Source organism: Anopheles gambiae, chromosome 3 (assembly GCF_943734735.2).
Source record: "Anopheles gambiae chromosome 3, idAnoGambNW_F1_1, whole genome shotgun sequence".
In the NCBI taxonomy this organism is placed as follows: Eukaryota; Metazoa; Arthropoda; class Insecta; order Diptera; family Culicidae; genus Anopheles; species Anopheles gambiae.
Window position 1 is genome coordinate 15,792,153 of NC_064602.1, and position 25,397 is coordinate 15,817,549.

The 25,397-nt window shown below is 38.8% G+C and overlaps 1 protein-coding gene and 1 long non-coding RNA gene across 2 annotated transcripts in view; both read right to left on the reverse strand.

The window, feature by feature from the left end:
- The window catches only part of LOC1275562 (solute carrier organic anion transporter family member 4A1), a 47,349-nt gene that overhangs the window by 8,602 nt on the left and 13,350 nt on the right, over nucleotides 1-25,397 (reverse strand). The window contains exons 2-3 of the mRNA XM_061658365.1: nucleotides 4,761-5,098; nucleotides 3,496-3,700 (exon numbers count right to left, since the gene is read on the reverse strand). Of these exons, the coding sequence (XP_061514349.1) occupies nucleotides 3,496-3,700; nucleotides 4,761-5,098 (543 nt within the window). The remainder of the gene's footprint in view (nucleotides 1-3,495; nucleotides 3,701-4,760; nucleotides 5,099-25,397) is intronic.
- Nucleotides 5,654-7,634, reverse strand: LOC4578084 (uncharacterized). The gene is made up of 3 exons (XR_009766148.1): nucleotides 7,080-7,634; nucleotides 6,220-7,010; nucleotides 5,654-6,143 (listed from the first exon to the last, which is right to left on the reverse strand). It is a non-coding gene; the product is annotated as an uncharacterized LOC4578084 (long non-coding RNA).

Genomic DNA, 25,397 nt, shown 5'->3' on the forward strand with positions numbered 1-25,397 from the left:
TTTCAATTCATAAAATACGGTCACCTTTTGTTCCATTTTCTTGCCCGTCCGATTTTTCCCGACCCTCACCAATCATATTTCGAAGATGAAAGGGACACACAATTGTTCTTCAATTTCGGGCGGAGCCTTCAAAACCTTCAATCAAAAATCAATCAAACTCCACTGGCACTATGAGAGCGCGCATAATGCACGTTGCTATTGTTCCTTTTATCTCTCCGCCCTGACTCACTTTGTCACTAACTAGATTTACGCCAGCCAAGCGACACCATCGTAGTGAGATGAAATAGCTGCAAAGACAAATCTAATCAAATCGACAAACGGTCCTACTAACAAGTGCACAAATTATAGCCAGTATCCACCCCACCACTACTACTTAAGCATCGGGATATGGTTTCAGCAGAAAACATCACAACCCAATCCATCAGCGGGAGATGCCAGCCTGTTTTACCCAATCGTTCACCCACTGCATACGATTGAAATTCGATCCATCCGTACGTACAAAAGCCAACCTCAATTGGTTGGGTTCCGTTGATAATGGGCCCCCAGGTCCGAACAGTCCGTTGGAGGTGAGGAAAAAAATTGATGTGAAATTTTCCACCCCAAAGCACAAGTGCAGCTGCGTCAAATAGGACATTTAAAGAGTTGAGCGGCTCTATGTTGCGGTGCAACTCAGGGAATAAATCATTGTGCCGATTGAAGATTAAAGATAGTTTTGTGTTGCGAGCAATTGAATGGGTGATACAAATATGGAAATTGAAAGTTTTATATGAAAGAAGTTGTTTGTTTTGATAATTTTAAATATTATAGAACATGATTGCAGGGATTTTTGCTTGTTTGTCATACATCTAAATTACAAAAAAAAATAAAAAAAATAAAAGAGAAATAATACAAAGGATCGTGGCTTCGTCCGGAGGCTACATAATAGAGCTAGATGAGCATGAACACCAAAAAATCTTCTTCCTCTTAGGCACTACACAACCGTTGTCGATCAAGGTCTGTCTGTATCACTAGTAAGCATGGCTTTCAGTGACTTATTGATTTACCCATAGCACAATAGTCAGGTGAAGGTTGGTATACGACCTAACTGTAGTTGTCAACCACCCGTCTTGAAAAGATCTGCCTAATGATCTATTGTTTCATGTCGAACAGTAAGGAAAGAAAATAAAACCATTGTTGGGTTTACTAAACCTTCTTTTTAAACTTCTGTAAAAACTACGGTGAAGAACAAATGCCAAGTCTGATAAGCGCATTAAGCTACACCGTGACACTAAGAAACAATATCCTGTAGTGGATATTAACGTAGAATATGAAAAGTAAAATACGAGAGACAACATCAGTTATTGTCCTGTGTAAAGTTAGATTTATCAATGCTTATTACAATCATTGCCACCTAATTTTGGCTCTAAGGCATCATTTTTTGACAGTGCGCATCAAATTTTGACACTAACGCTCCTATTTTTGTCTGTAAGTCATCAATTTTTGACTCTTGTCGGAATTATGATAATTTTACATGGTATTTTAGCACATTATTAACAAATGTAATTTTAAATCACATAAACAATACAAAATCCGTGTAGTTTCTTTTTTTTTTGAGAAAAATAATTAAATTTTATAAATTGTAGAGCCGTTTTTTACACCTACATGCCAAATTCTTCACTCTGTTAAAACTTCAAATATAGTTTCCACAGTGTCAGAAAAAAAAACGTTAAATTTTGTAAATAGAGCGATTGACTCACAATAAAAAATTGATGCCTTAGAGACAAAAATTGATGCGCACTGTAAAAAATGGATGCCTTCGAGGCAAAAATTGTGATATGCTGTCAAAAATTGGTGCTTTTGAGACAAAAATAGGTGAGTTAGAGTCAAAATTTAGCGGATACGACTTTAACGTTAGATTCCGAGATAGATTTAATGTCGATAACCATGCCAAATGGTCCGGATCAGGTGAAGCGAGACCTGTCGGAAATCGGGTGGCTACATGGCTGAATTGAACAAAGTTCTCTATTTTTGGTTACAACGTATTCTTTTGAAAATGATCGGTCTTTATAATGTATTGAATCTCTTTACTAGGAGAATCTAATCATGATGAGACTTAGTTTCTAGTACATAAATGAATTCTCCGTAGAACTACGTAGTTGGTATTGGTCATTATCGGGACAAGGAATCTTATTGTTTACTCCAAAATATTATGTGATCTTGACTGTCGGTAGTTTATTAATATTCCATTAATTTGCAAATCAGGAATTGAGTTTTACATGTAATATATTTCTTAGGGCAGTCACAAAGTTTTCTTTAATCGTTATAATTTCCTCAATAAGTCTATGCGTTGGTAAAAAGTTCTTGATACGTGAACGAATCAATACAGCTCTATTTTTTCTAATAAATAAAAGCCGTATTACTTACCCAAAGTTGTATGATATCAAAAATCCGTAGTCTATAGTACCTTCGAGCCTTTCTCTTCTCTGTTGTTTAGCTTCTACAGTGAAATTTGTTTTGATACTCATTTTATGCAAAAACTTTGCTGTGTTATGTTTTTTTTTTTCTCTGGGTTATCTTTTTTATGTCAATCTTGTTCCATAAAACTGCATCACGATATGCTTTCTTTGCCCTTCTTTTGTACTTCCAGCGGTGGTTATAGGAAACCGTTTTGACGCACCATTTCACATAGGGTTAATAAAAGGAAGCTAATAAAATTATGATGAAGATGTACGCATTTTTATCACCCTTCAGATCACGATGACCCCCTTTTTCACTACCAATATTCCCAAACGTTTGCCCAGTTCGCAAGTGTGTGCTGTTCCACGCCAAACACAAAGACATGAGCTCAGGGAAACCCTCCTACTGTCTTCGAGAAAGTAGAATCCACAATAATATGGAGGGTTTGGTCCTTCGCTGCGACAATAGCCACCCACCCCGGTCCCGGATGATGTTAGAGGAAGGAGGAATTTCTTCCCTATCGCTTCCCGAAAAATAAGAAGGCATGATTTTATTTGTACGCCCTCTGTCACCCTTCCATATTCCCAGCGTGTCCCTCTCCCTTAGATCGTCGTTTAATTTCACAATCAGATGATTTATTTTGACAGAAGTGATTGCAAAATATTTTGATCCTCCTTCAACGGTGGCTGCTACTGCACCTCAGAGAAGGGGCGACAGCAGAAGTGTGTCGCAAAGATTATACGGTGAGTAATTTATGGTGTTCATTTGCGAATAGCTTACAACAGTGGTTGGCCTCCGACACCGACCACCTCCCGGGGAAGGTTGCCCAATGTAGGCCACCGTTGCGATGGAAAAGCACAAACAAAGAGAAAAAAACCTCTAGGGAGAGAGGGGCGCACACCATGGTGCATGGTGTGGCATATTTTAAACTGCGTATGCAACCATTTGCCCGCCTTTGCATTGGTTTGGCGCTTTGTACTTATATTTATGGGCCGTACTGCACATGGGACATACAGCTACACATCTTCATCTAATTTACACCACAAGAACAATACTCACCCAAATACACGGAAGACATCTTCTTCGAGACGTTCTCGTCGATGTAGGTAACGCCGAGGGTGTAGAGTGGCGATGCACCCGCACCGAGCAGCAGCTGGGCGGTAAAGAAGAACCACACATTCCACGACAAGTTTTCACTGTCCGATGTCGGGCCTTGTCCACCGTTTGCCAGCGGCGATACTGTGTCATGGTTGCAACCGACCAGCTAAAAGGGAAGGGATTAAACAGGAAGGGAAAAGCAGGAAGTCAGATACATGCCAACAAGCAGCAGAGTTACAGAGAAAAAGAAACTTCTTCCTTCATTCATCCGGTAACAGGACATTGCCAGGTTGTACCAGGTGAATAAAGCCAGTCGGATCTGCCCGGCAGGCAAACATGTCGACTAAGTGTGCTTTTTTGTTACCTAATTACTGAATGCTTTTGAGTTACTACTCTTGTTAATAGTCTTAAAGTGAGATGAAGAACACTATTGGCTTTGTGTATGGAAATGGTAGTAAAGACAATAATAGTACATACTAATGAAAAATAAAATATAAACTGGTAATTTAAAACACAAACAACACAATACCTCATACAGAAAAAAAAAAACAATTATATTAAGGAAAGACATGCGATTGTATATCAAAACTTCTAATTTTAATGTGAGAAAAACAATCAAGGAAACGCAAGGTAAGGCAACAACAAATAAATAAAGTAAAATAATTGTGGTCAAATGTATCAAGAAGTGAAGAAACGAAGTTACAAAAATACTCCTTGCAAATAAACCATTAAAAAAACAAAAACCAAACTATACGAAGAGAACTTTAGAAGAGAAAACATGAAAATGAAACCAAATAATTGAAAAGATAGCATTTACAGTACGAAAATAATGAAGAAAACATAAACAATAGTAATAACAATGAAACAAAAAGAGAGTGATATTTCCAATAACAAAACTGAAAATAAAAATGATAGCTTCAGCAAACTTTGTTGATACAATTGATAAGTTGAATTAAAGTTTTTTTATGAGGTAATTGTTGTTTGACCTAACTTTGCTGCTAATTTACTTTGCAATCTTTTTGTCTTTATGTTTTCAATTCTAATTGTCACTCCTGAGAGGCTATTAGATATCATGCTCAATGTGGCATTTCATATATTTTTAACCTCTAGCCTCTAGCGTCCAATCTTCTTCTACTCTTTACCTGTTGAACTAAACTCACACCATGATTTGCGGAACACAATAAAACACCATTCTCCATTACATTCTTTCCAATCACGCTACCTACCTCCGTTAGTGCCTCCACGGATGCGCCGGTACCGTTGGTCACTAGTGCGGTTGCCAGCGTGCACACGTTCTGATCCGAATTCGTCGCCCGATACTGGCCCACGAGAAAGTGTGGCAAAGCGAAGACGAACGCACCGAGTCCCATCACCGCTACGCCCCATCCGATCCAGCGCGGTTTCGAGGCACCAAGCCGGCCGCCAAAGTACGATACTGGCACGAGGCACAGGAAGGACGCAATGTCGTAGCCACTGGCCACCAGGCCAGTTTGGGTCGAGCGTAAGCCGAACCGCCGCTCGATCGTTGTGATGACAACGTTTATGAAACCATTGACTACCAATCCTGAGAAAGAGAGGGAGAGAGAAAAATACAAAGAATAGAGAAATACATGAAAAAAGGAAATTTAAGTGTAAAAGTTGGTGATGTTAGGGTGTCCGAGAATTATGGGAATCTTGAGGAGGGAAGCACATTGTTATGTGGAGCAGCATTAACACACAGGTTGTTCGTGTGCTATCATGCGTGCGAAAACGTAAAGATTGTAAACATCCGGATAGGTCAATGGTCGCTCAAGGTTTAAGGAAGAGGAAGATTCCTACAAAATAGCGTTAAAATTCCATGTAAAAGAGTAATATAGAAGAATATATAGAGTATATTTAGTAGCCCAAAAGTCATTGAATTCCTGCTTGGTCATTGAAAGATTAAAAAATATTGTTTTAAGAATTAACATTGCATCAGGGCCTTATTTTGAAGGTAACAGTATAGCTGTTTCTAATTATTTTTATTTCATAAGAAAGGTGATTAGACATAATAGAGATAATAAATTATTTAAATGCTGATTGAGAAAAAAAACAACTTTTTGCGTTTTATTTCATTCCTCTAGAACGCAAATTAAACTCATTTTATAAACAATTAAAAATATAGGTCATGTTTATTTTTCAAGGAGCACTAACATTAATTAACAAATCTTCATGAATGTATATTTTAACTTCTAATCCTAAAATAAGCTAAATCCTACTCATCTACTACAAAGAAACGGTGTACATTAAAATCTATTGCCTTTTTGTACTCAGATAATTATATTGTGTTGATACGTTTAATTGCAGCCGGTCTCTAGCTATCTGTAGATCTGGATAATTGGGGAGGTCCTGTGATACAGACGTCATCTCGCACGACTTAACATGTTCGATCTGGATTCAAGCCTCATATGAACCGGCTCCAGCAGCAAAAACTGACTATCCTACGGCTACGTGGTACTAATTTCGAAAGCCTGTGTTGGACGACATGGCAGCATAGGTTGTTACACGTAAGTCCTCGCGTCAAAAATAAGAAGATCCGGATTCACGTAGTAAGAAGCTTCAGTCAATCTTAACGTTATACTCCGGACATACTGAAACAAAAACAGAACATGAAATCATCACATCAATCACTTGTAATTAGTCCGCTACCCATTCCTTCATACTTACAATACAGTTGATCTGTATTCTGTTCGTGATTATTCGTGATCTGTTCTTATCTCATGAAATCGTAATATGATCAGCATGGAAGAAAGAACGATCAGGTAAGGTTTTGCCGATTGTTATCGGGATAAATCAATGCGATTCAGATTCATAGTTTTAACGTCAGTCGTTCAAGGCTGTCAACTGAGTAGCACGTGTTCTTGTTTTAATGCTGCGATAGTCAGTCCGATCGATGCGCTTTTTCATTACTGGCTGGTATAATTGATAATGGATCAGATAGCTCTCCTTATGTGTCGTTGCCCATTGGTATAGAAATTTTTTCCCTTCTACGAAGCAAGCACACAGTTTCCTGGTTCTCATTGTATTAGGCCCTTTTCGGTTTGACTTTCAACTCTTGTTAATATTTTGCTAGCCCATAATCCTTCAGCGATGTACGGTAACAAAGCATGAGCTAGGATGTTATGTGCAAAGTATTTTAAATAGTGTCAAACATGCCTGAGAATCTCTGAACAAGACTTCGTAGCTAATTATTGGATGCAGCCAGAATATCTTTATGGTAAAATCCTGTAAGTTTCCGCGACAAGGAAAAGTGAGGTGGTTTAAAGATGATCTGATGATCCCTCACCACGATCGATTATTTGTGTAGTTCTGCGTCCAGTATCAGATCCATAACTTTGTTTTAACGTGTTTTCCAGCTCAAAAGCAGCACTTCCAACTAGATCATGTGTTTCATCCTCTCTCTATGGTGTCACGTTGCATTAAATATGCGCGTATAGTTGTATCCGGACGAAGAGGAACTGTTATAAAATATTTATAATATTAATCCATTTCCTTAACAGCAAACTACAAATTGTAACTATTCTTACATATTGAGATATACCTTTGGAGTATCCAAAAGTTGAACATACTCGTCAGTGTCTGAGTTCCGCGATAAAGTAGAATGTATGATTAAATCTATTGCTTTTCCTTTTTCACCTTGCTCTGGACAAAACAATCAGCTGATAGTAATGTAAAATCTCTTTTCGGTTTTTCCTGATTGAGTATTGATTGATTTGATTCCTGGACGATTGAGAAATCTATCTTTGAGCTTTTCATTATTAAACTAGATATAAATTCCTATGCTGAAGTGTAACGCTAATGTTAACGCTATATTCTACACTGAGTTTGTACACTGCTCCATTACGCTGAATTTGTTACCGGAAATAGTTCATCAATCGCATCGTACTCGGTTCCTGAACCGAAACAGGTTTGCTATTCTTCTACGTTGCCAGCACAGTTTCAATGTACAGTTTTGAGCCCTAATAGAATTGGAATCCATTTCAAGACAACCATTTGTTCGACATCAGTCTCAACACCGGTGTAGGTTGAGGATCAGTTGCAGGATCGGTACAGTTTTGGGATAAGCTGAAATGGATTTTAGAACAGCTTCTTTTAGCGTGCACTTAGGAGTTAAGTAACACTAGGACATTTCGTGACGTATCTCTATAATTAGGCAAAATTAGCTAATTGGTATAAACTTTTCTGCAATAATATTTTAGACTTGGTTTTCTTCTGGTTTTTCTTCAGCTTTAATTACTCGAATTACTTAAATTACTCTTGAACTTAATGTTATGAGGTAAAAGTTATCAGGATTATCTTTATCAAGGATTTGTATTCTGCTTCTTGTAGTTTCTATCAATTTTTTAGTTTGTAGACTTTCAAAGCTACTTTAAATATATAAAACTGTATATGAATTAAGAAACCTTAATGCATTAGGTACACCTCACAAATATTAATTAGAGCATTTAAATGTAATGTGTAATATTTCCAACAAAAAATTATATTTCAAATCATTTTGTACCACATTTTTGTGATACCCTGGACAGATGATAAATTAAATGCAATTCATCTCTATTCCTCTCTAACCGGGCTGTGCATTCTACGTTTCTTTGGTATGTACTCATGGCGTTGGTCATAGCCCTCCTTTGCATAGCGATACATTTCTTCGGTCGTAGTTTTAAGAACATCGTTTTTGGCACCTTCCAGCACCTTAATCTCTTCATCGTACTGTAACCGTTTTTGCCAGTGGATTGATTCATCTGCATGATCTTTTTTGAGTATCGCAATGTTCTTTTCATAAATTCTCAAAGTGTCGTTTTTAATATCGGTAAATATTTTCCTAGATTGTGAGTTTAAACGTTTAGTATAGTCTATGGTTGCAAGAGCCACTGACCAACTATGCTGACTTCTATCTACGTCACCTCCTACTTTGTGAAACACATTAACAGACTTATCAGTTAACTGTGTGTGACCAGCGTGTTTCGTTATCCTATCATATAAATCTGGGTTTGCGGTTTTCAGCCCTTCATCTACAGAAACCCGCACAACATGCGCCTGTTGTAGGCCCGTGAAAGGTTTAACCTTTCGCGACGCCTTGTTGTTACTAGCTCCGTCTTTTATTATCTGATCAACAGGCAAACCAGTAACTTCAGAGGCTTTTCTCACTTCGCCCCCTAGCCGAAACGTGTGCTGAAAGCGTGATATCAAATGATATGTGGGAGGTCTTTCATCTTCTGTAAAGGGCTTTCCCTCTTGATCAATGGACGCTTTATCGGTTACATAGTCAGTATAATGCATCTTCTTTTTGGCACCTCCAACCGCACCATGTTTTATCCCAAAACGGTGCCAACCATATCGAACATAGAGCTGCATGCTGTTATCATGCTTAAGCCAATCACTTAACATATTCCGGAATTTAGTCGGTGCCAAAGCTTGCAGATCCGGTATAGCTGTCGCTAGTGCCCCGTATAGGCAATTGTTATTGAACGTGTCTACCTGTGATTCTCCCTCTTGTGACACAGTGAAATGGTTATCTTTCAGTTCCAGATGCACCTCGGGGCCACCCTTACCAGATTTAAACGATTGCTTTATTCCCTTTTCACCGTGAACAGTGATTGTGAGACCCGTTATCGTAGGATTTTGCGCCTGCAGCAGTTTATGTATCATTGGAGTACAGGCCCCGACACAAGTCAAATCCATTGGGACATTCTCCCGGATGATGGTGGCAAACAATGATGGATTGCGGGTTTTGTGCATAATCTTCAGCAACTGTCCGTGATACTGATCGGTAAGCTGACGCTTTGTTGCAGTTTTCATATCTGGCCGATTGATCTTCTGTTCGTGTTCGTTTTTTAAACGGTGCATTTTTTTTTCTAAATTAGAATTTTTTATGTCGTGTCTAATGTTTTTTAACTCTTTAGACACATATGAAGTGGCCATCATTACGCCCATTTTTAGCACTGGATTTACAACATGCTGGGCAATCAGTTGTCCAACGTGCTTACTTAATGTGATCTTCCATTGCTCGATTATTCTACTCTTAAAGAGCTCAAAATCATTCTCATTGTCCTGTTTTCCCTTCGATGGTGCTGAGTTCTTCTCAATGTTTATGAGCTTTTCCTTCATTTCGGAGTTAATAGCATTTAACAGGTTCTGTGTTGCATTGCCCATTTTATTGATTTGTGCAGCACTGTCTACAAATTCCATTACCCGACTTAGCTGACTCATAAATGCCATTGCACTGCTAGTCTTACCTGTTTTTTTGCTTGCATTGCTGATGCCTTTTATCACACTTTGGAATAGTTCTTTAGTATTGGATAGAAATATTTTCCCCATGTTCTGTTCCATCATATATATGTTTGTCAAATCATCTACAAGAGCTCTAGCGCTGTTCTCGCCTAGGAGGTCATAAGCTTTCCGTAGGTTTTGGACTAGTTCTACAGAATGATTATTCACCGTATCCTCAATACCAGACAAAATGTTCCAAGCCAACGAGTTCAACATGGCTTGCAGATGATTTTCAACGATCTTATCTACGGCCGTATTTGCCAGAGCAAACGAAACACCTTGAGCCGTTTTGAGAGCGACAAGCTTTGCTGTCTCCTTTAGGACCGTCCACTTACCAACCGCTTTGAAGAGCTGCTTTCCTGTCAACTCAGCTACCTTCCTGCCACCGAACCTAAGGGTTGGACCCGCAATTTTAAAGCCTATGCGGGACATCTTAACGCCACTGGAAAGATACATTCCCACACCAGCTGTAGCGATCGTAAAGGCCAGACTCTGCAGCTTGTGCTGCGCGAAGTCTTGCCAGCTAAAGTAACCGGACATGCCGGCACTCACGGCGAACATGATGTCGCTGACTCCTTCGCTAATGAATGCGCTGCCAACGTGAGTCATAAAACCGGATGAGCAAACCATTATTATCGCGCCAATGATTATTTGTGCTACACCAAAGGCTGCTACTAGAAAGGTTTTTAATTTCATTTCTAAGGTCCATTTTTTCTCCACCAATTGTAAAACATGTTCCAACCCATTCGTGATAAAAATGCTCATCTCATCGATCATTCCAAAATTGCCGTTGCCATAAAACTCCTTGATGGATTTCAGTTCACCGTTGGGTACATTTAATGCTGATAACGAGGACTTCGCCTTACTAAGCACATTCTCGATATGTTTAACAGTTCCTTTTTCAAGCAATAGTAATTGATTGTCAAACCATTTTTCAACAGCGATGCCTATGTCGTATGTTTTGACCAGGCCGTGTTGTACATCGATTGATTCAAAAGATAATTTTAAATCGGCAAGACTTTTTCGTCCAAGTTTAGAAGATGGACTGTAACAAATTTTCTTCAGGTCATACCTAGGATTTATTGCAGAAACAGTCGATTTTAAATCAAAAATATTCATGAAAGACTTCTCTTCCATTTTACGAAGCAAATCCTTAACATTATTTAACCATCCAATTCCTACAAAAGGATCAATAGTCCGTGGAAGCAGCTCTGATAAAAGCTTCGGGACAATCCAGCAATTTTTCAGCAACGCATCCAACAAAAGCTCTGTATATTCTACGGACAAACCAATATCCTTAGCGAGCTCGCTCTTCAATTCCTCCTCTGACCACGTTTTACTATGTATTGCTTTAATTTCACTTTCATCGATCGTACGCCCAAGCATAGGGCGTATAACTATGTTCTGGTCCAATAGATCGGTAAAAAACATTTCATAAGGAGCAGGGTGCAATTCTATTCGAATGTCAGAATAGTCAACCTGTTCTAGTTGTGTTGATATGTTTCTCAGAGCTAGCCTGTAGGCAAAACACGAAGCAAGGACATTTCTTACAACATCCTCATACACTGGGCAAGTGGGAAGCAAGCTTGTCTGCTCATGATTGACTGACAAGGTTAACGAATTGCCCCTTTTTTCCAGAACGTTTTGCTTAAGAAGTTCAGCAACAATGTTATTTGCCTCACTGGTTGTAATTCGTGTCTTGTTGGTAATATCCTGCACTGTAATACCATCGAAGACGGAGAACACACAATCGTCTATTCTACTCTTATCTATAGTCGCTTTTTCGTTGAATGATAGCACACCATTTTCTACAAGGGAGTTATATTTCCTTTCACTAATCGTACGAATGAGCTTCTCTTTCTCAAAGTAAAGCTGCGGTTGGTTTTCGTCTCTGATCAACAATATCTGATGCTTATCTAGCTTTACGACTTCTTTCACCAGATCACCTTCTTCTACCTTTTGCTTGATGACGTTCATTAGTGCGGGATCTATCATTTCCAGTCGTTCTTCATTTACCCCTACATAATGTTTGACACTGTGAAGCACATTTTGGTCGATAAGTGCTTTCCAAAATTCGCTTCTGTTTGGAAATGAAAATGATCTACGAATATCTGCAAGCAATTTTTTCTCATCGATAGCGCCTCTACGTTGGTCTAGGAATGTCTTTAATTTGGCTACAGGTATCCCATACGCGGTGTGAAGTTTCTGAATCTGAGCAATCGGTATATTATCAACTACTTCAGCCTTCTTTATCACGCCGATTCCGATAAAATTTTTAAAGATTATTCCAGCCACATCTTCCTTGACTTGGTAATTTATAAATGATGCGGGACTTATGGGGTGACCAAGCATGTCGTCTATTGATTCTAAGAATAATGAGTAGAGTTTGACTAGACTTTCTTTTTGCTCTTTATAACCCTCATACTCTTTAGTCAATGTTTTTTGTTTTTCTACGACACCTAATGCATGCATTGTGTTCTTAATATGCTCAGCGAAAAGCCTGCCAGCAGAAATTAAGTCGTTCTGAAATTCCTTCATGTTTATGTTTCCGAGTGACCGCGCATACGCACGATAGTAATAAGCGGCTTCGCAGAAATAAGGTTCACTCGAGATCACTTTTCCGAACAGCTGTAAAGCTGTATCCCGATGATCTGATTCATGTTGAGAAATATATTTTCCCAATTTAATCATTTGCATGGGATTTTCTTCGACCCAAGCTGACCAATTTTTTGCACTACTAACTTGTAAATTTTTAAATTGTATCAAGAAATAGTCTAAAAGCAGGTTCAATACCTTTTTATCTGCCTCATTTGATCCTTTTCTTATCTGTGCATTATTTTCATCCAACCAAAACGACCATTTGTCCAAACAACTTTCCAGTAGAATATCTTTCACCGGATCTGATGTTTTAGCTAAACCGTTCCGTAACTGCTCAAATAGCTTTCTGAATGATTTAAAACAGTTCTCTTCTGTTTTTATCATTGTTTCGTAATAAGTCTTAATAGCTGTTAAGCGTAATAGCTCGTCTGCGTTTCGCTTTAGCTTGAGGCTATATATCTTAAAATTACTGTGTGATTTCCCGTCTGCCACCATTATTATCATCCGACCCGATCCCTTTTCACCCTTTCTTGCTGCTCTTCCGAAAGCTTGTTCTTCAATTCGAATGTTTGCAGGAAGGTATGTTAGTACCACATGCAATCCCCCAGCCTTCTCAAGTTCAGCGGTTATTTTAATGTCCATGCCGCGACCTGCCAAGTTGGTGGCAATGATAATCCGTCCAGATTCTAAACCATCCTTCGCAATAGTTAACTCCTCATAATCTCGCTTATAAGTGTGAACTTTTGATTGCTCATCGAACGAAAATACATTCTGCAGCGCTTCAACATCTTGAACAGTTTCACATATCATAAGAACGGATCTTTTATCAGTTTCGGTGAGTTTAGTAACTTCCCGGCGTATCTCTTGTTTCCAGTCCTCACTACTCGAACATATTATAGATCCATGTTCTTCAAACTGTTTCATTTTAAAAGTGGGAACAGTGACAAAGTCCACATCATGCATCTTCTTAAGGAGTTCTCTTTCTTCGTTTGTCCCTAGCGTGCCTGTTAAACCATATAGCAGTTCGTACTCTTTGAAATATGTAACATTTGAAATGAAAACCGCCTTCAGGCTCAGGGTGGACAGCTTACAACCATGCTTGAGCTGCAAGAATTGGTGCATCGCTTCATCCCACTGCGAGCTAACCTGATCGGTGCCCGTATCTCTGTCGAGAATAATTACATTTGCATTACGGTCGGTACTTGTCCCTGATCTGTCGACGTCCACCACGTAGTATTGATCCTGCACCATGTACAGCGCTGTTATGGCACTAGATATCCAACTGTCCAAGTGTCGTTCCACGAATGCCTTCAGATAATTAGGAACTGTGACATACGTTTCACGTTCGATACGTGACCAAAGTAAAAAGCTTAGACGATCTTTAAGTTTTGCAAAGTCTGATGATAGTATTTCATCTAGCTTGTTAGAGTCAACAGCTTCTACCAACAATCTTCCTGAGTCGTTTATTATCTCAGACTGTATTAACCTCTCCCATATCGTTAATGCATCGGATACGCTCAAAACATTGTCTAGACTTTGAATATCCTCTTTATGGATAAGTGCGTACATGTCACATAGCAACGACTGTTTGATCTTTTTCGCAAGTACATCCTCCGTTTGATCGGTCGCACTGTTAACCATTTGCCAAATGAACACAAATACCGATTCTAGCTTATCCATACCGGCAATGTCATGCGACAAATATAATATATTGTTTCCCTTATCGAGCAACATGCTGTCCACCTCATCGACAATTACATTCTGGAAACTGCGGTCTCCCAAAACATTTTTTCCGTAAACTCTATCTAGCAGATAATCACGCTGAAAGTTTCCCAAATCTCCATACATAATCTGATTTGAAGAGTATGCTTTCTGTCTCTCTTCTATCACTTCGCTACAGTTGTGAGAGGCGCTAAATCCAAACAATGCATAGATGTCCTTGTTCTCGTCTGCGTCTCGCTTGGCAAGTACCGATGAGCTGGTGATAATGTCAACCTGCTGCCTAAGGAGCACTTTTATAATTGTAATCGCTACTACAATAATCGTTTTTCCTTCTCCGGTAGATACCTGGGCTAATGTGCTCTTATCGTTTGCCAGCAATGCCAACACTGTCAATCGCTGGGTGTCTCGTAACCTAAACCCTCGCTTAATCTCGATTGCCCTATCAACTACAGCGAGCATTTCCTCGAATACATATGCATTTGTTTTTTTTATTTTATCCTGGAACTGTTTAGTCCATTGCTCTATATCTTCGGACGAGAAACTCGATACTTTTTTTGTATTGAATGTTGTCTCGTTATAATGAATATTTGCCACCGAATTTTCAATTCGTGACAAATGCCTCACTATATTACTTGATGTGTTAGAATTGCCTTTTATGATAGCTACTATCTGAGAAACGGTAAGTTCTTTTGAGTTTATTTTGTACTTTCTTTCCATGTATTGAACCCATACCTTTACGCTACACCGCTTAAAAACATTTAAATCCTCAATGCACAAGTTCCATTTTCGAGTATGGAAACAATTTGAGATTTTGTTCAACACAACATGGGTAAGCTCGTTGCGCTTTCCTTCCAACAATTCAAATAACATGCTCATCAGCTTATCACCGAACGTGTTTTCGATGGATAGCGCGTAGAAGGTAGCAGAGGATAAGCTTGCCAACGCATTATCCCACGGCATCAGGGATTTAAACTTGTAGGTCCAATAGTATTCTTTGAGAACATATGGCCACTCTGGCAGTTCGACCTGATCAAGATTAACTGATTCTATCGGAATACTACTTAACAAGTGCAAGATTTCTTCGACACACTGCTCAGAGCATGGATTTTGATCAAACTGAGCTGCAAATACTAGCAAAACTCCCTTATTGTCGATGTTTGACATGTATCCACGCCATTTTGACTTGTCCTGCAGCTGTCTTTTGAAAAAGTTCTCCAACTGCAACAGTACCAGCTCGTCAGTCCAATTGCATTGATTATATGCTGCAACAATCCATGAAAAGGTGTACCTTTCCTGTCTTGCTTGAACACTATGTGTAAGTATAGAGTTGATCAAGAAACTCAATTCGTTGAATGACACATGCCTACCTTCATAAGAAAAACGATGCAAAATGTTTTCGAACACTCCATGCTGGCCAGAATATTTGGGAGAAATATTTTCCAAACGTTGAGCAATTTGTTCCCTCTCCTCATCTAAAAAGAATTCAGAAATCTTTCCAATTACTGCCTCACCGTCTGATTCTTCGAATGCTTCCTGTTTAGAGGAACTGTTTTGGTACAACAACTTTCGCTGAAAGTTAGGTACAAAAACGTACTCAATCTGCATTGTGCTTACTTCTGTTAGAATTTGTCTATAAATACTATCCTTGTGTAGACGCTCTTCTTCTAGCAGACGGTAAGCTTGGTTGATTTTCAGTTGAATGAATTTGTCAACCTCCAGTAAGACATGTATCACAGTCGTAGATTCATGATTATGATTTTCTATCAGCTCAATTTCATTGTTCTCGTCTCTAGCATAAACCCGAATGTTCACGTTGAAAACATATGCCAAAAGCACTCTATAACTTTTGCTCATTATTCCTTCCTTCTCTAGGCTGATCTTGAATATTTCTTGTATTTTTACATCAGCACAACATCTCTCCCAGTTATATTCTGCATTTCTCTCTACAGTAAGTTTATCGTACAGAGAGCTTAATGCCTTGTCGTTTCTGATCATCATCTTAAGATCTTCCGGCAATGTATCGTCATCAACGCTTTCATACCACAGGCGAAGTACTTCGTCATTTTGTTGCTTTTTAAGTTCGGCTTCTACTGATTCAATGATAGTAGCTGGTATCGCGAAAGAATTGGTTTAAAATTAACAGTCGTTAAAAATTAACCAGAGTCGTTAAAAATTGCTAGAATATGGCATCGCGAACGCATTGAGTTCATTTGTTAATTTTAACGACTGGTCCTATGCCGTCGTTAAACAAACGACTGTCAAGAGCGTATGCGATACAAATTAACAGTCGTTTAATTATACTGCTCGAATTTTTTCCCCGTGTTTGCCTATATGCGATATCGAGCAGTCGTTAACTGTTTTGACGGTCGTTTATTTTAACAGGAATGAACAACAAATGAACTCGGTTAAACCAAAATGAACTTTAAACGACTGTTAAAAAGAGTTCATTTATTCGCGATGCCGGCTAGTGTCGATGTTTTTTTGCTGATTATCTAAATAATCATAGTATTCATCGTAAAACTGGTTCACACGCTCATTTTCAGCTTTTAAGCTGTATGTTTCCAAAATAAATGTTTGTACAGCACGTTTGACTGCGTTATCGCTACATTTCAATAATTTTACAGCAAATTCGATGATTCGGCCCCGTTGTTCTGTAGAGTTTTCAAAAATGTATTTTTGTAAGGAGCCAAACATAGGATGATAGATGGTGTCATTTTTTTCATCCATTTCTTCCAGATATCTTGCTACATTCTCTGCTGTCAATACGATACTATTCACCTTTGTATGGTACGGTGGTAGCTCTTGTGAAGTGTCTCTTAAAATTGTAAATTTATCCTTAGCCTTTAACATAGCTGCAACAGCATCAATCTTAACATTTCTATTTTTTTCGGGCAGAGTGTAAAATTTTGGTTTAAATGTTCCAAAAAGTTTAATAAACGATATCAGCTCCGGACTACCTACAATAATTGTCTGAAGCTGTAGCCAGTCGTCTAGATTTGAACTTTGGTTCAGAATATCAAATATCTGCTTTTGATTAGAATTATGTCCTGATGTACTAAGCTTAACCATATCGAATTGGTTATGTTCAGACGTGGCTAAGGGAAAATTGTCAAAGCGTTTTATGTCTAGCTTGGTGACTCGATCAAGGTTTGTAAGTTGGCTATCATCAACTTGCTGTAAAGTGTCGTATTTTATATACTCAAGCTTCTGCTGTTCCGATTCTCGCTTTTCGTTTTCAATGCGCTGTGCTTCCAACCGTTGCTTTGCTTTTTCGGACTGCTGTTGTACCAACTGTTCGTATTCTTGCTCGATCCGCTGTTGCACCAACCGCTTCTTTTCCAATTCCTGCTTTTCTTTTTCAATCTGCTGTTGTGCCTTTATTTTGTTTTCTTGCTCGATCCGCTGTTGCGCCAACCGCTTCTTTTCCAATTCCTGCTTTTCTTTTTCAAACTGCTGTTGTGCCTTTATTCTGTTTTCTTGCTCGATCCGCCGTTGCGCCAACCGCTGCTTTTCCAATTCCTGCTTTTCTTTTTCGAGCTCTTGTAAGTATTCAGAGAATGCCGCAACAATGCGAGTTCGAAGAAAAGGTTTCTTTCGCATCGCTTTGGAATGATGTTGTCTTTCTCTTCGTGCCTGGGTGTTATTCCTATCTCTGTATTGTTCATTCCAGGGTTGAACGTTTCTTGATTCCCCTATTTCTGCATAAATATTATTGCCAAACTTTTCCTGATATGGACAATAGATTCTTTTCGACGAACTGTGGGGATAATAATGCACTTGAAGTTTGCTATTTAAGTCTGTTCCGTAAATCGTTGGCTCAGTCAATAACCATCCCAAAAACCCTATATCCCATCCATTCTTGCCATGCCTACCATACAGCCCACCAATGCCATTATTGCCGTCAATGCCCCTATATTTGCTGGTATTGATGCCAAACGTTCGTCCGTCACCGAGACGCTGAGCAATTATTTCCCCGGGAAACCCTCCCTGACCACCCATGCCATATCCTCCACCTGATTTTCCATGCTGCCCAGGTGCTCCCTTGTACACCAGAAACGAATGACATTTAAAATCTGACTCCCAAAACGAAAATATTATTTCACCACCGTCTTGCCTGACAACTTTTATGAAAATATCCAAAAAGCATCCATCATCCGCCTCTATATAATCCAATAGATGGCCTGTGTAAGTCTTACCTCTGCCTTTATCGCGCATCCACTCTACCGGAATGTGCTGCGCCATGCCAAACATGTTAGTTACAATTACGAATACTAAGTCGATTCGTTCGTGTCTGCCCCACATCAAACAATGGGGAAACATTTTCTTAAATTCTGCTACTGTGAGACCTTTTCCATCGGCCCCATCATTCCCTTCACCCCCATTTTGACCACCACCGCCATTTCCACCATTTGAAATTATCGTCAATCGATCAGGATCTTGGATTGAGTTCGCCTGTAATAAGACGTTACCTCCACTTTCTCCGGGGTATCCATCGTTTCCCCCTTTTCCGTGACCATTTATATCTTTGCCGGCATCGGACATGTAGATGAGATTGTTATCTTTCCCAGACACGTCCCAGGTAACTCTATAGAGCACCTTGATTTCGTTTGCCAAAACCACTAAATTTCGCCCACACCATACACCACGGGAAAGATTAGCATCGATCTTAAGATTGATTCCGGCAAAGATACGAACCTCTTCTATGGCTGAGTTAGTCAAAAGAGATTCTATGCGAGGTTTAATTTCGCTGAGCACAATATATTTTCCCTTCACTTCGACAACCATTCGATTATCAATGCTCTTCACTTGAGTAGTTACCTCTTCAGTTTTTCCCATCATGAAATTCAGGTATAAAGCTCCCACCCAATGTACCGTAGTTTTTTTAAACGTTGGATTTGGAAGATCCAATGATTTCAATGACCTTTGATTTAACCAAAATTAACCTGGATATTAACACAACAGTAACAGTTCCCACTTTTCACCATGAATAATCTAATTCTAAACAATTCACAAATACACAAGGCTACTTTTACGTAATGTATAAGGAAGATTACAAACGTTGAACCTCTTTTCACGATCACCGACTGTTCCTAGAACGGAGCACCCCGATAACACGTACGTTAATGTTAACACTAACAGCCGTATTTTCAGCAGCACTCAGCAAAATGACGATTGGAAAATAAAAGAGACAAACACTATACACACAATCTGTATGATCGTAGGCGAAGGATACCGATTTGAAAACTGCGTACGTTTCCGCTAACAACACTCTCCAAGATGTGACACTACGTTACCGATGTAACACAATGCTTAAACTGTGACCTAACGGCAGCGTATTTATACGCAACTCGTTAGTTCCTGCCCAACGCTTACGGTAGCTCCTTATCTGCTGGATGTTGCGGTTTGTGATACGACTACCAGCTAATGTTGTTGGTTTTAATCGTAGGTTTAATGTTGTAGAGGGCTTGTGGTTTACATGTTGTATTAGCTAATGATAAAGACTTGAATGTAAGATCCCTTAGTGATCTTGAGTCTTTAATAGAAAGATCTGCATGCTGGAGCGTTGTGGTTAACCTACTATCATACGCACAATTTGAACAAGTATCATCATGTCCCTGGTGACAGTTTCTCATTTTTGGAATCTAAAATTGTTTTTCTAGTGCGTTATCAAATGTTTTTCGACGACCACTAAAACCTCAAGATAAAAACAAGGAAACGCACGCTTCATCTAGTGGATTAAATAACGTATTGGTTTACATTCATCTTCCAACTTTTATCAACATTAACACTTTGAGTGGCACAGAGAGCAGAACCCAATCAAAAATTCATCACCAAAATGTATTATAATGCTTAAAAGAAAAAAATGTAGACAGCAAAGAAGTATAAGAAATGTGCGAACCGAATTTTACCGATCACCTGTATAGGTGTATAAACTGTAGGGTTCGGGTCAATGCATCTTCTTAGGGGATGCCTTTTAGTATCTCACAAAGAAAGAGAGCATTCTCGAACAAAGAATGTCGTAGGGGACAAATATTGTTTGTATTGTACGTATGTTTCTTTGATTCTTCTTTTTTTCTAGAGAAATGCCAAAGAATGTTCATCAGATGCTTTTACAAACTGTCGGTGATTGTGCGTGGTTATTGTAGATTAAATTGGAATCTTGTTCAACCGTAAGTGTGTGGCTCTTCCAGTAGCTGATCTAGGATGCCGGAGGCCCTGAGCGATAATAATAACGGGCCCCTTTCACTAAAATATATGGAATTGTTACAACCTTTGGTGCTTAGTGAGCGTTCGTGTTAAAGCCGCCAGTATATCCAGCAAAGAGACAGTGCATATGGAATCTAAAATAACAAAACATACATTTTCAAGAACGTTTCATGTTAGACGCATTGTAAAAAAAACTTTAAAAAATTGACCTATGATCAATTATAAGCTTAACTTGAGTAAACAAACAAACACATATAAGGGAAAACACTCATTCAATTTGCAAGATCTTTAAATCTATTTATACACAGTAATTTTCTTAGTATTTTTGTAAAATATGTAGAATATGTAATAGTTATAAAAACAGAAAAGTAAAAGCAAAGAGAATATTTATTTCAAAAAAATAATTATATTATCTCATTACAATCTATGCTAAACGTAAATATAACTTTTGTCAATTCCAATTAGATTAAAAAAACCATTTAAAGTTTTCATTTAATTTGGTTTGTTTTTTTTTTGCATGGAACGATATCTCTATAATAAATATTGTTATGTGTGCAAACTCGAATGATTCTATCTCCAGAACGCTATGGAAACTGTCCCTTAATTTACTTAATGCCTTTCATTCGGTTTATAAATTATAGTAGGGAAGCACATATGAATCTAATTGCGATACCTTTTGACAACCAAATTCTTTCTCAATAGATGTCACACACCCGAATCGAAATACGAAACACTAGACATATAATTCACTTCCACGTGTAATGTTGTGTATTGCACGGGGATGTTACTTTCACCACAAAAGCAGTCAATCATTTGACGTTTAACGAAAAGCAAAGAACAAAACATTGAACAGAAACAGGTTGAGAAAAATTGCCATTTCAGTACACTTCAGCTGCACTCAATGTTTGCGGTTGGAGGTGAGCCGAGAGCAACATTCTGCAAAGCTATTACTCTAGCTGCATAGAAAAAGGGGCCAATTTTACTCCATGAAAATAGGCAAGCAGCCGTACTATCGAGCGTATCTAACAAAACAGTTTAACCTCCTATTCTCGGCAATCGGCTGGGCTTGGTTGCCAACATCCTTCCCCCCCTCTCCTGGTTGACAATTTTTCTACACGCTTTCTCTGCTACACAGCACATCACACTTGGTCATATTTTACGCATTTTCCTTGCCCACGAATTGAACGAAATGGAACGAAGTTTTTTGTCATGAGAGAGCTGGCAAAGAAGATTTGTTTGTCCGTGACGATGTTTTCAGATCGCTGATTCGTACAATTTGGCAAAACTAAATTTTCCTCTTATCTGAACGTGTGTGGCCTGCTGGCTTGCTGGCTTGCTATGTAGTGCAATGGAGGGTGCACTGGTGTTTGTTTATTTTCCCTACTACTGTACTACGTCATGCAAAAGTATGCAGAACAATCATCAGATTGTCTTTGATCTGATAGGGTGAATTGTTTAGTCACATGTTTGGAGGTTTATTTGCGAGCAATAGCAACAACTCGAGGTCAATGATTCAATGCTTACACGAAGTCGTGTTTGGAAACGCTTTTTGATCTGAACATTAGTTTGTGCGCTACTCACAGTTGCCTGATTTTGTTTGTACAACTTTCAATAGAATAGTAATTTGCATAGTTCATCGTCACCTGTTCTTTCCTAAGACGTAGAATAAAAGTATGTAAAGTATTGAAATTGACCATTCTAATTATGTGTATGTCTATGTATGACCATTGTAATATTCAACAACAACAAAAATGTATCAAAACGTGCTTAAGATTTGGAAGAAATCTTTGAAGTATTGAGATAAAACAGACAAACATCAACAAACATCGAACAATACTACATCGAGTACAACTTGCGCTAAGCCCGTAAACCCATCCACACAAGTGTTATCCTTTTAAAACACAAACCGTACCACCAGCGGACCTCCTCCATTTGTGGCGTTTTAAAGCGTGCTTCAACATATAATAAGAATATTAAGCAAACAAGCTCACCTTTCAGTGGCACGTGTCACAGTGTGCAGTGTGCAATAATAAATAGGCCTCATATTTCATTCCGCTTATGAACGATTGAGCAGAAATGCAATTTCGTGCCAAACCCACACACACGCGCGCCCTCCGGCGGCAACTTCTGTCTATCAAGTAACACCCGTCATCCATACGGAAAACCAAAGCAGGGCGGGATGTATTTTCGCACGGGCAAACATGGTGAAAAGTGGAAAGCCATTTATGTGCTAAACGGAAAATTTAATTTCCTGTGTATCGCTAAATTGTGCGATTTTTATACCAGCAGCACGCAAGGGGTAGGACTGAAGGTAGCGCACCCTTACACTCACACGCCCGATGCACTCGAGCTGACCTGCAAAACAAAATAAATCCATCAACCGGCCACGTGGCAAGCGCGAAACACAAAGGTCAACAAACCAGACCGGTGAGCGGGCAATAGAAAAGGAAACAAAATAATGCAAACTTTGATATCACTTGAAGGTATTCATGGGAAACCCAAGGAATGGGAAGAAAAGAAAGATATCAGTTCCAAAGTGGCATGAATGCGGCCAAACATTAAGCGCGTAAACAAGGGAGACGAAAGTGCAACTCAACAAGCACGCGTAACGTTCAAACTTATTTTGTGTTCATGCCAAACAACCAATGAAGAAAGGAAGCCTCCACTCCTCCCAATATCTAAGATCAATTCTTCAATCTTCATTCTAGTGAAACGTCCAATCAAAAGCCATTTGCATCACACTGTGTTGGGGTAATAATTTAATATTTTCGTGTCCTTTTACCAAGACGACATCAGCGCGCTAAGTAACAGACCGATTCCTTCTCCGAATCGATGCCTGAACTGTTCAATGTGCTGCTATGTCAACGTACCGTCGTCGTCGACCGCACACAAACCCGGGCTCGTAAAAATATGCTTTTCCTTCCCGTTTCCGTTCAAGTGTAACAACAACACAGAGCAGTGATGGAAGCCGTTGATCGCTTGTTGACATGTTTTCTTCGCCCTTCCGTTGGGAGGGCGCCCGACCCGAGGTTCTAACCTGTGTTTACAATGTGATTACTTTCGCGACGGAAAGCGGGACGGGACGGCAAGGGTGCCGATTAGCGTTTTAGCAACGGCTATTTGGAAATTTGAGTGGCTTCGCTTTGCTTGATAGCAATTTAAATGGAAAAGTTTGATTAGCGTGTCGATACTGTGACGAATAGAGGTTCGGAAAAGGGGAGAAAGTGTTTCCTTTTCAATACAAATAAGAAGTCTAGCAAAGAAACATTCATATTTGTAGACAAAAATGCATATAAATAATAAGGGCTAAGAATAATTTTAAATTTATATATAGTTTGAAATATTTTTTATAGATACAAATAGTTTCTTGTTTCAACCTGGTATAATAAACTTATTCGAGAGAGTATATCGAAACTCCGAGATTAAGTTCCTGTATACTATCACCCAATTGGAGTTAATACGTTTTGTAGACGTAGTTTGCCAAATAATGAGGCCCTTCACGATTCTAGTCATCATTTTGATATGGAGTTTGACAGTTGGAGGCTGAAATCATGTAAACACTCCATGCAAATCCACACACAAAACTAGCCTGCGATTTTCAGTCTAGATTATTCCAGTCTCACAGCTAGAATTAGATTCGAGTACCTGCTCGAAAACATGGCAAAACAAGGTAGTGTTTTCATTTATCCCAAGATGCATTAAAAAGATCAGGTGGTGGAATCTAGAATCAATAGCTGGCATCGCGAAAGAATTGGTTTCAAATTAACAGTCGTTAAAAATTAACCAGAGTCGTTAAAAATTGCTACAATTTGGCATCGCGATCGCATTGAGTTCATTTGTTAATTTTAACGACTGATCATATGCCGACGTTAAACAAACGACTGTCAAGAGCGTATGCGATGCAAATTAACAGTCGTTTAATTAAACTGCTCGATTTTTTCCCCGTGTTTACCTATATGCGATATCGAGCAGTCGTTAACTGTTTTGACGATCGTTTATTTTAACAGGAACGAACAACAAATGAACTCGGTTAAACCAAAATGAATTTTAAACGACTGTTAAAATGTGTTCATTTATTCGCGATGCCGGCTAATGTGTATGTAGATCAGGTCTCATAGCATGTTTTTATAACCAAATATGAACATCACTTTTTGACAGACCGAGTGAAAACTTTTTCTCAAACAACCTTTCTGGAGGCTTGACGAATACACAAACAATTCTTAAAATATTCATTTAAAAGCACAAGCGATAAAAATCAGCCTTCCTAGGGATAAGCCCACCTGTATACTAAACCCACTTTGATAGCTGCTCGAAAACTGCTATACAATGCAAACAGCTTACTGGCAGAAATGTAAGCCTACGAACTTAAAACGAAAGGGGCCCAATAGCAGATAACTAATAAGATAACATGTAGGTGAAATCCCAACTGTAATAGTAATAAATTTCTTAAAACTGTTTGATTTAGATTAGCTAATGTATTTAGTCCGCTAATCATTACCGACTCCGCCATTATCTTTGATCCGAATCGGATAGGACTACAGAACATATGATGGGAAAGGTTTTTGGATAGGTTCCAAGAATCATTCACTTGTTCTGGGTTCTAACCCTGACCTCTTGTATAAATCAAATGTTTTAATGAACTCAGGATTGGTCTGCTATCTCTTGACGCTTATTTAATGATCAGAAGATTAATCATATTCAATATCGTCACTGAACCACGATGAAATATTAAGTTTCAACACTTATTAACAAACTTATTAACGTCCTAAGAAGTACCAAACAATCGGCTAGGCAAGACATAGTCAAACACCAACTGTTATGAAAACCCTACTGATGGAAGTGTTTCCAACTCTTTTTTTTAAATGAAAGCATGAACATAAATGCTATATTCCGAAACATCTATACCTCATTTATTCCTCCAAAACTCACCCATGCCGAACTGCAATAAATGGTGAATAAAAAAAAAGTATGTCACTATCCTTAGGCCGTCCAGTGGGCCTTTTTGTTATTTAAATTACTAGCAACATCAAACCACAGCGATGACCTCCTTC